Source organism: Cynara cardunculus (assembly GCF_001531365.2).
Source record: "Cynara cardunculus var. scolymus isolate 2C chromosome LG 10, CcrdV1, whole genome shotgun sequence".
Taxonomy (NCBI): Eukaryota; Viridiplantae; Streptophyta; class Magnoliopsida; order Asterales; family Asteraceae; genus Cynara; species Cynara cardunculus.
This window is the reverse complement of record NC_037537.1, coordinates 23,887,767-23,900,073: the sequence shown is the minus strand read 5'-3', so window position 1 is coordinate 23,900,073 and position 12,307 is coordinate 23,887,767. Positions and strand designations below refer to the sequence as shown.

The following is a 12,307-nucleotide window of genomic DNA, read 5'->3' as shown; positions in this document are numbered from 1 at the left end:
AAGAGATAACCGATTCAAACGCATAGTTTTAACATATTCATGTATGGATCCGTACAGCTTATTTAAATTACATCTTGAATTTATATCCACCGATATCGTTTCCTTTTTGCTTACACCATCGGTCCGTGCCCCTAACGTCCATCTATTACGTTGATGGGCAATTTGGTAATTTTATATATAAAAAAAATTAAAACTTTAAATTGAAGAATAATAAATCCTAAATACATGTAAATTATTCAATGTTAAAAGAGAAGAAGAATAGTTCTGGTTTTCATTTGAAGTGGCGTTGAAGAAAGGCGAAGTGGTTGATTTGATCTTCAGATTATGAAGAACAACGCAACAATTGGATCACAGATTTCGGAATCACATCTTTCGATCTTCCATTTTCATGTTTTTCTTCTTCAATTTCAGTTTTGAGTTCCCAATTTTGAAGAGAATAATCCTTGATCGAAGAAGATGGAGAAAGTGAGGAACATGTTCATGCCAAAACCTAATCCGCAACAGCTATTACGCGATTGGCAACGCCGTCTCCGCCAAGAGTGTCGCAACATCGAACGTCAAATTCGCGGTAAATTGATTTCCCTTTTTTTTCCCGTTTGTAGAAATTGTATTGTTCTTGTAGTTTTCTAAAAGCCTAATCTTGTAGACTCGATTAGTATATTGATATTGATTTTTCTTGGGGCGTTCTGAATTAGATATACAAAGAGAAGAGAAAAATGTTCAGAAAGCAATCCGAGAGGCTGCCAAGAGGAATGATATGGGCTCTGCCAGGGTATTAACACGTCCCTTGATTGAATGTAATTTTGCTCTGTATATTTTAGTTGTAGTTCTAATGTAAACGTGTTTAAGTTTTTGGTTGCCAAATACTTCTGCTTTTCAAAGTGTTTCAAATAGAAGTTTGTCTAAAATTTGAAACAAATGAAGTTTTCAAGAGTTAATGGAGGGATTGGGACAATTTTGGGCAAGGAAAAAGGCTTGGAAAGTTTGAGCAATCAAGCACAGTAAACAACAAGAAATAAGATTGAAACCTGTAAGAACATTAAAAGCATAAGCTAAACTACGAAAGTAGTAATGACCTAGAGACGAAGAGCAGTAAAACAATATAAGTTTGCCAAAAGACCCCCTCACAGCTAAACTCGCAATACCCCGAAGCATGATTACAAGCCTGACTTTTTGTTAGTATATATATTTTGATTTGTGATTGTATTCTTCCCCCTTGATTTACTTTTTCGCATGTAAAATTGATCTCAGGCACTTGCTAAAGAAGTTGTGAGATCCAGAAAAACTGTCAATCGCCTATACGAAAATAAAGCTCAATTGAATTCTATATCAATGCATTTAGGAGAAAGTGTTGGTATGTTCCTTCTTACACTTAGGTATGCCCTATCTTTTGCATTTGTTGTCAAACTCTTGGGACAATGCTATTTCTCAGTGAGTAGAGGCTTGGTTTTTTTATATATGTGGCATTACCTGCCTATGATTATAGATAGTTATTTGTTTCTGTAGCATTTATGTTATAGCTCGGTGTATTCCTAAGATAACCAAAATGCATCTCTGCATATCATGGACAAAGTTCTAAGGGGGAACCATCTGTTATGGAACCAGCAGAAATATATGATTTAAATTTTAAAAAAGTTTTAAAGGTTGTAAAATGGTGTAGAAACTAATTAAGCAGCCAACTTAGGAAAGAAATGGTGGGATCGAAATAAGAACTTTATACAACATTGATGGATAATCTGCTTTGTAGAATGGTTGTGAATCCAGTTAAGACAGCTTCCTTTTATCCAACTCAGTTTCCCTTATATATAACACTGATCATCTGCCATTATATCGCAGGATATAGAACTTCTGCCATAGTTAGATCCCGTTTACCATCCACTTTGTGAAATGACAAAGCTAAATGTTGGTCAACATCATGGCAATGTACTTGTGTATGCTGATAGAGTAATAGGTGATATTGTTGAGAGAAGGCCGTAAAAATAGGAGCTTTGAATATTAGACAAGCTTTTTAAGCTCAATGATATGTTGAAGCTATCAGGAGTTTGAAATTAATACTAGATAATGTGGTTCTACCCCTTGAAACAACTCATATCCAAAAGCAAGCAATAAGGTGTTATGAATTAGCTAGACCTTGGAATGTGTATCACGCAGCTCCTTTTTGGGACTCGATTAGTTTTATCTGCTAACCTTTGATGCTATTCAGCTATTGCTCGCACGGTCGGTTATCTGTCTAAGAGTGCTGAAGTCATGAAGATTGTTAACAATCTAATGAAGGCTCCAGAAATGGCTGTCGCGATGCAAGAATTCAATAAAGAAATGATTAAGGTACTTAGATTCTTGAGTTTGTTCTTCCCTGTGGATAAGCAAAGGTAGAAATCTTGCAGGTTAGCAGGCGTTTCTGCACTCTGCCTTTGTTTCTTTAGGTTTATTACCTTAGGGAAAAGTTCAAATGAGAACCATAAATATTTTGGGAACCTAGGATCCTTCTTATATTATTCATGATGAACAACCCTGAATAATCATGTATATCCATCATGAATACCTATCATGACATTCATCTTGAATAAAACATGAATAGTTTGTTCCCAGGTTGTCATATGAACCCCTGCCCTATAACCATAATTCTTTTAAATGTTTCACTTTGATATTTGTAAAAATGAGTCCACTCAGTTCAGCAAACATTTGGAGATAGACCATGGTATTGTAGTTGTTTGTGATTGTGTGAGTTGTACTGATCAGGCAGGAATTATTGAAGAGATTGTGGATGAAGCTATTGACTCAGCACTGGATTCAGATGACATAGAAGAGGAGATTGAGGAAGAGGTTGATAAGGTCTTAACTGCAATAGCTGGTGAGACTGCTGCACAGCTTCCTGAAGCCACCAGGAAGGAGCGGCTAAAGCAAGCGGCTGCAGATGCAGAGGTATCTCTGCCTGCCTATCTCTTGTTTGAATGTTTTGTTTAAGAGATTAACCATTGATGCAAATTTGTAGGAAGAGGGTGTGAACGACGAGGAACTAGAAGAACTAAGGGCTGGACTTGCCAAAGTTCGGTCATGATTTCCGCATTAATCTGTGAGTTGATATATACTACTAGCATATGAAAACCAGCTCTTTTTATGTTACCAAGAAATATCGGCTTGACAAAAGGGTCAATGGCTGAATGGTACCTGGTAGATCCCAGCCTGGTGCCTTGGAGGTCAACGGTTCAGGTCTCACCAAAGGTGAGGGGGTGTGTAAGTTTTGGCATATATAAATATATCCGGGCTTGTTATTCATGATTCAGTATTCACCAATGAATGCTGTTTACAATACAATAGTAGAGAGTAATTTCATGGCAGAAAATAAAATGAAGTCATAGAAATAGTTGTTCCTGTAGATACAAACTATGATTAAGGATTTAAAATTAATAAAAGATTTTATCTTCAAGTCTGGAGTTCTGATGGGATCCGAAGCATTGGTGCTGGTATGATCACACCCAAATATCCATCAAATGTGACATTTAGAAGTGGAAGGAGGATCAAATGGTGATTGCAGGGAAATAAACCAACAATGACGTCGTGTTTAACGTGTATCACCAACAACGACAATACACAATATTGTCCTACTTTTGGGGATGTTTAAATCGTGTAACTAAATTAGTGTGTTAATATTTTCTAAATTATAAGATACGTAGTGTAGCGTGTAATGTCTTTTTAACTTATGGGTGTCTGGGTCGGTTTGTGTACACCTCAACTAATCCCAGATGTCTGAAAAATAGCCAGGAAAATCTCCAGTGGCATTGCAAGACTTTAACAGGTGACCTATGAGTTAAATCCTTAAAGGTCTAAAACTTATTGTCAATTGAACTAACCCCATAAAGTCATCGTGTAATATTGTTTGAATTTTATTGTAAAGCTAGAATAGAAAATTGATGAGATTCATCTAGAGGTCGCAAAAGTTGACCCAACCCGCTAACCCAACCCAAAATTAGCAGGTTGGGTTGAGATTTTCAACCATCAAAATAAATGGGTCAACCCGTCTAACCCATTTAAATAAATGGGTCGGGTTGTGTTAAATTTTTCGACCTGTTTTCAATCCGTTTTCAACTCATTTAAAATATTATATAATTTTATTTTATTCTTAATATTATATTTAGTATTCTAATTTTTAATTTTGTTTTATTCTTAATTAAAAATCCTATCGTCGTGGGATGAAATTCTAAATTCCAATTACCTCCATTACTCTTAATTATCATGAAACCCTAAGAAAACTTTTTAGTCCATTACTCCATTATCACCTCAACAGTCCAATCCAACTTATTTTGAACAATATAATTGTTGTGTTTGTGTTTTATTCAAACTTTGAACAATTTGTTTGTATTTATTGTGTTTTATTAAAAATTAATTTAATAGTCTAGTCCTTTTTTTATTTAAAATGTTAAAATTAAATGGGTCAATCCAGGTTCAACTCATTTATTTAACAGGTTGTGTTAAGAAAATCGTAAACAAGTCAACATGTTGTCAACCCATTTAGGTAACAAGTTGGGTTGGGTTAAAAAATCTCAACTCATTTAATTAAATGAATTAGATTTGATTGAGATTTTCAACATGTTTAATAAATGAATTGAACCTGAATCCAACCCAACATAATTGATTGCCACCCTTAGTAACATCGTTGAAAAAGAAAGCCAGGAATTTGTGAAGGAGTAAATTGTATTAGCTGGTTTGATATCAAATATTATTTTTATATGATATATTTGATAGATAATATTAATTATATTATTTAAATTTAAAAATACATGGATAACCTATTTTTAATTAAAAAATAATTTTGAAATGACGCTTACAATCACATTTACCTATAATATTTAATTAATCAGTACCTACATTTAATCTTTATTTTTATTATAAAAATATGATTAAAAACATTAGCTTTTGAGTTTTGACGAAGACTTGAAGCTACCATTTTGGTTCATAATTATAAAAAGATATTTGTATTATTTATTTAATTTATTAAATAACTGGGGATATTGAGACCAACTTTTATGTATTTTTCAAATAATTATAAATGAATTAGAATCATACAGATAAATCTTCATAATCATGAAAATTTTAATAGCATCGGGATTCAAACCTAAAACAGATAAAAATCTCCGCTGCGAAAACTATGTATTAACAATTCCAACTTCCAAGTAGTAACTAGAAGACAAAGACACTTCCAAGTTCCAATATAGATTGTAGTTGTTTTTTCAATGATATATTCATACAATAATCTATAATATTTTGAAGTACTTTAATTTATATTAAGGGGTTCTTTATTTAACTCTCAATAGTTTTATTAAGATGCATCATCTGAATTGTTAAGATGTAAATTTTGTTTTGCAAAAAAAAAAAAAAAAATTTTAATGATTCTAAAACCATCTGAATGATTTTGTATCTTGGCTCTTCCTTTAACCATTCAAAATCCTAATTTTATTCTGAATAATTATCAAACAATTATATTTCATTTTGCATTATATTATAAGAATCTTTTAATCATTTTGACCACTAAATCATTCTGTACCAAATCATTCAATAACTGTCCAACAACCCATAAACGGATGTATACTTTTTTAATATAAAATAACTTCTAATTTCATATTTGCTTTTGTATTTATATGAAAAATCCTTAAAAGCATATTATCCATGAACAACATATAAAAATGAACATAATGTATCGTATGATAAGTTACATAATACGTTGAGAAAATGTTATATAATTTTCTCTTTATTAATATATTTATATGCTTATTAGATACCAACTCGTGTCGTGTGTCATTAGTTTCGATATCAACTATAATGTGTAGATCATAAGCCATAAATTTAAATCAAATGGGAATATGTTCTTAAAAAATATATGGAGGTGAAAATACAGTAAAATTTCTCGTTTCAAATGTATTTTTCTCGAAAATAATATTACGGTTATATACTGTCTTAAGATCCTATTTTAGAATTTTAAATGAGATATGATTTGTTATTTTTTAGTTAGAAAATTGATAAAAAAAATCTTTTTTATGTCAAATAATTTATAGATACAGAAAGAATTACGAGTTAAAGATTTCCATTTAAAAATTCATCCAAGTTTTGGTAACCAAAATGAAGTTGTTTTGCTTGAAACATAGAGATCGGTTGCTAAGATCCCACGTATAAAATTAATGCTTAAATGAATTTAATAACCATGATGTAATTAAAAAATGAAAAATAATTGAAAACATAAATTAAAATAAAAAAGGTAGCAGTAGCAGAGTTAGATTTGTATTTTGTATTGTCGAAAATAAACAAATAAAAAAATAGATAGAAAGTGGGATATGATGATAGACAAAGGATAATTCAGTTAAGTGAAAAGTATAAGAAAGGAATTCGACTTTTAATCATTTTTTATTTTAAATTAACTTATGAATTGTGTTTTAAAAGAGAATTGAGGTGCTTTTTATTAGTATTAAGTATTAACTAAGTAAAACTTTTTAATTACGATTGATCTAAATGTGAAAATTTTTTCTTACTCTTCTCACTGTAACTTTCATTCTCAGTGAGACCCAACCTTATGATGATAAGTATATATATATATATATATATAGGGTTAGATTCACATGAGACATGTGAAACCATTTTTTTACACTTAAAACTTCAGAACAAAACGCTGTGAAGGTAAAAAAAAGTTGAACGTTCATAACAAAAACAATGTGAATGTTACATTTACAGCGTTTTGCTGTGAAGTTTCAAATATAAAAAAGTGGGGTCACATGTCTTATGAAAACAGGTTGGTATCACGTGATCACAAGTCTATATATATATATATATGTGTGTGTGTGTGTGTGTGTGTGTGTGTGTGTGTATGTATATATATATGGGGGGAGGATCAAATGCAAACCAAACCGTTTGTATAAAACGTACAAACTGCATTCAACCAATCATAAATTTTCTTTTTTTAATTATAAGAGTTGATTAGTCATTTTTATTATGGAGAGCGTTAATTATGGACATTATCATCTTCATTATATTAACTTCAGAAAACAAATTTCATTAAAATCAGAAATATATGAAACAATTTCATTTTTACGAAGAAACAAAAATATATGAAACAAATTTATCAAGAAAAAAATTATATAAACCAATTTCATTAAATAAAACAATGAAATCAACACTTTGTACAGTTGGGTTAGGTTCACGTAAGACCAACATATTTTTGTAAGATCCGTGAGACCACATTTTTACACTTGAAACTTCACATTAAAACAATGTGAAAGTAAAAAATCAAAACATTCACATCAAAAACACTGTGAAGGTTATTTTCACAATGTTTGTTGTGAAGTTTCAAGTATAAAAAAAATAATCTAACGGGTTTCACAAAAACAAGTTGGTCTCACGTGATCCAAAGTCTTGTATGATTTGTACAAATGACTTGGTTTTTGCATTTGTGTATGTGTGTGTACTGTGTAGATAAAGAGACATTTTCTTTTGTTAACCAAGTTATTAGTGTTAAATTTGTTATCATAAATCGACCAATCAGAATTCACATCCTGACTTAGTTTCATCCCACGGTTGCTACATATATTGTGAGGGTATTTTGGTATTCTTTTTTTATTAAAAAATATGGTTAATAAATGTATGAATAAAGAGAGAAAATCGTGTGTGATAGTTAGTTGCCTTAATTATATCACAGATAATTATGGATGGTTTTTAAATCTTATTAATTTCAGATAATTTATTTTTCTTCCAGAAGTTGTTCATGACATTCATCAGCAGAGTTGCAAGTGTGGGGACGAGGTCGACCCTTGATGAAGTAAGGCTGCCGAAAAAGGGAGATGTCAATAGAGTTGGTTGAAGTCTGCAAGTGAGGAAGAGAGACGTTGAAGGTTGCCGTAAGGACCAGACATGGGATTGAACTGTTGAAAATGTTGATGGTGAGGATGAGGGGATACTAAAAAGTTCGAGAAAGAATAGAAGATGGTCGTGAGGGTGTTGTGATGGAGGTGAGAGGTGGGAGACCTGGTAGCAGCTTCTGGTGGTTACGAGACGGTAGTTGACGGTGAGGGAGACAATGACCAGAGATGGTTATGGTTGACGGTGAGGGAGATAATGATGGGTAAACTAGCTTTTATGATGGTTTCATAAGTGAACACATTCACTTATGTTGTTCATAACTACAACATTGACATTAATTCATCATTGTTCACCAAATATTGTTTTTAAATGAACACTGTTGATAGCAATGTTGTTCATACGTGAACATAATTGCTCAAATCATTGTTATTACGTGAACATGGTCATACGTGAACATTGGTCATACATGAGTATTCTTCATACATTAAAATTGGTCATACAGTGATGAACACGATGGATATCGATGATGATGATGGATTCAAAGATTTCAAGGTTTCATAAAATACAGAGTCATTATGCTCTTATCATGAAATTAGTGAACAAATCTCATTTCATAATTTCACTCCCAAAATGTTTTTACTATTATACCCTTATTCACTTATGAAATCATTTTGAAGTCACGTGTTCACTCTCAAAATGTAATTATAAAACATTAATTTCTTATTAACCACTGATTGATTTTTTGGATGGTTGACATTGATGAACAAATGAAGAAGATCATATATATATAGACCCAATCAAATGAGAACTAATTAGTTTGTGGTAACTGTGAGATCCAATCTCAACCACAAATCAATAAATAAATTAGGAAATTTATAATTTTGGTAATTTTGAATTAAAATTTTAATACAAAGACATTTTAGGTATTTTTAAACTCTCATCTCTTCTCTCTTCGTCCCCCGTCCCCCGTCCTCCGGCCACCGTCCTCCGTTGATACCACAGTAAAATCACAATGTACCTTACATATGCTTGGGTAGTGTGAGGTTGTTTGTGTGGTTGATTGGAGATGTAACACAATGATATCACAATGCATCTTATATGTACTTGAGTATCACGTTGTGTCTTTTATTTAACATAATCAATATTTGTAGGTATCACAGTTGTATCAGCGGAGAATGGAGGACGGAGAGAGAAGAGAGGAGAGAAAATACCTAAGATGTCATTGCATTAAAATTTTAATTCAAAATTACCAAACTTATAGATTTTCTAATTTATCTATTAATTTGTGATTGTGAATGAATCTCACGGTTACTAAGAACTAGTCAGTTCTCTTCTGAATGGATATATATATATATATATGTGTGTGTGTGTGTGTGTGTGTTTGTTTGTTTTTTTTTTTTTTTTTTTTTTGGAGGGTGAGGGTTTGGTTGGTTTAGAAGAATAAACAAATACGATCCAATCCAATATTTTTTATATAATTTTAATTTAGATTCTCAATTATAGGGTTTGGTGTTCTTCATTTCCACCTTCTTCTTGATTGAGACTCTCAATCATTGAAATGATTTTTTATTTATAATTCTAATAAGATTTTACTCATTATATATTCTAAAATATACACAACAACATCCATTAATTGCTTAATTTTTCTATCAAAATTTTGAATTACTTTGATAAAAAATTGGTATAAATTATACTGATCAAATAATTTTTAATGCGTTTTTAATCTATTATCTATCTGGGATATTGGCCAAACTTAATTCGGTATCTTTAAGTCAAAAAAATACCCACGAAAAATACAATAAGATTTTATAAATCAAAATGAATATGTCATATGTAATTTACACCATATTGTAAGAATAATTAAATAGTTAATATACTTGTTAACTGGGGGATCTTTATTTGTAAACCCATAAAATTATGATAATTTTGAGAAACGGTGCATCATGTGTTATTCTATATGATTTTTTAATCTACAGACTTGGATTTAGTGTAATAGTTAACATATATTTGTTTCACAATGTCTACATTTTTTATGTGTTTGTGAAATAAAAAATACAACTAGTGTGTTTCACATTGTGAACCGAATATGAAACAAACACGTTGTGAAACAAATATATGTTAAACAATATATTAAATTTTAGTCTCAGATGAAAAAAAAATCATATGAAACAGCATTTTACGATAATAATTCTTATCAAACTATATAAAAAAGATAATTAAGTAGAAGACCAACATCAAATTTTTCATCTTAGTTTCCTTTGAAAAGATTGATATCAAAACTCGAAAAGTATATATGAAGTTGATCACGTGAAAAGAACAGCAAAAATGGCTGAGTTTTGCAGTCTAAGATTCCATTTTTAAAATTCAAAATAAACTGTTTGTGATAAAAAAAAATTGCTTTTAACAACGATAAATGTCGTTGCTAAAACCATTGTTTCTTGTGGTGTTGATATTGGACGTCGTTACACCAAACAGGAGGTATGCAACTTCCCATGCAACTTGGATTCGCTTCCTAAGCTAATTCACGTGCAACAACGTAAGTTCATCATCTCGTTGGATAAGACTAGGATTGACTAAGTCAATACAACTTGGTCGTACGAGTCTACTCAAGTTTCGTGGTCACTGTGACTTGGCTTGTGTATTGTGTCTCGTAGTCCCTTCAAATCGCATGTGACGTATATTGAGTCAACTAGTTTATCTTCCAGACTAATTATTTTGCATTATAACACTATTTACATGCAATGCTCAAAAATACTTTATTGGGAAATAAAATTTTATTGATATTTTATTGGGAAATAAAATTTCATTGCTAAAATACTTCTATGTCTTGGATATTTTATTGATACGTTTTGAATCAAATTTTACTTGTAAACAAGAGGGAAATAAATGACATGAAATTACATCTCCCGTTTTGTTGTTGCAACATTTCCCATTATTATCAGTAAACGTATACTCAACATAGGTTTTCCATACTCAACAAAGTTTCTTTCGCCCCAAATTCATTGGGGGGCATACAAGGTTGTTAAATTAGGGTCCGGGGGTAAAACAGTCAGGGACATGGGATGCATTTCCCGTCTATTCCCTCCCTACGAATATTTGTTTTCCAATTGAATCTCAAATGAAGTACAGAAAGGATTCATGCATAAGAACTAATTCAAGATGCAAGAAAGTTTAACAAGGTCGCTCAAATGAGATTTTAATTTTGTGAATTTTAACCATAATCATAATTTTTTTACATTCTCAAACATGTATTACAGCAATTATTTGTCGGATTTGTATATATATATATATATATATATATATGTGTGTGTGTGTGTGTGTGTGTGGAGTTATGGCCGGACTTGGCTTATTTTTTTGTCTAATGGGCCTAATATGGTAAAACCAAGTCCATTTTTACGGGCTTGAAAAATTACCCATACCCTCCCTATAAAATGGCCGAGCTTGCCCACAGACTAACAGGTTTAAAAATCTTGTTGTATTTATATGAAAACAAACTTATATAAAATAATTCAAAATACATAACAATTTTTCCAACTTAAAATTTGACGTAAATACATAACAATATATATACTTTAGAAATAAATTGTTTCACTAAATTGAAGTATGGATAAAAAATGATTTAATAATAAAGAATTGATCAATTAAGGTAATTATATTTTCAAATTTAAGATTTTTAAAGAATGTTATTATCATGAGTCATAACCAAGTAGGAATAAATAAGTATTAAAAAAATTTAAATTTATTTGTAAATTTTAATTATAAAAGTTAATTATTATAAAAATATTAATAGGTCTGACGAGTCTGCCCAATTTTTTTTCCATTGCTTATGTCCGTTCAATAATTTTAACAAGTCAGTCCAGGCTCGTTCGTTTCTTTGAGAATGGTAATCCAAGCCCGCTTTTTTAGCGGGCCAGACATGACGGGTCTAGTGGGTCATCCGCCCGTGAACAACTCCACTTCTAGTTCTACGATATGTATGTATATGTATATATATATATATATATATATAGAGAGAGAGAGAGAGAGAGAGAGAGAGAGTATATAGATCATTTATCAACCGTCATATATGTAGAAACTTTGCAAACCTAATCTCAATCGTTCATCTAATCTAATGAATATCTCGTTTGTTTTTAATATAAAATGTTGATCATAATAAATGAACTATGATTGTTTACAATAAATAATCAAAGACCGTGACCGTTTTTATAATATCTGAATTAATTAGTTTATATGATATAACTAATGATTTGATATGTAACAATCAAATTAGTTTCTTGTCATGGGATATTATATATCGATCATGGAGTAGGAAATTGAGTGAGACATATGGAACCTTCTATCATTAATACAATCAACATCTTTATTTTAATTTTGAAAAAAAAAAAAAAATTCTTTCCAACAATTAATTTTTTTTTTAAAGGAACCAAAAAAGATTTTGAAAGCCAATTTATATATCTGTACTATA

The 12,307-nt window shown here is 30.9% G+C and overlaps 1 protein-coding gene across 1 annotated transcript; it reads left to right on the top strand.

Moving 5' to 3' along the window:
• Nucleotides 1-280: 280 nt before the first annotated feature.
• LOC112519658 (vacuolar protein sorting-associated protein 24 homolog 1-like) lies at nucleotides 281-3,374 on the top strand. Its single transcript, XM_025127874.1, has 6 exons — nucleotides 281-568; nucleotides 696-772; nucleotides 1,252-1,354; nucleotides 2,204-2,325; nucleotides 2,740-2,922; nucleotides 2,993-3,374. The coding sequence occupies exons 1-6, from the start codon at nucleotides 457-459 to the stop codon at nucleotides 3,056-3,058; spliced, it is 663 nt and encodes a 220-aa protein (XP_024983642.1). The 5' UTR covers nucleotides 281-456; the 3' UTR covers nucleotides 3,059-3,374.
• Nucleotides 3,375-12,307: the final 8,933 nt, after the last annotated feature.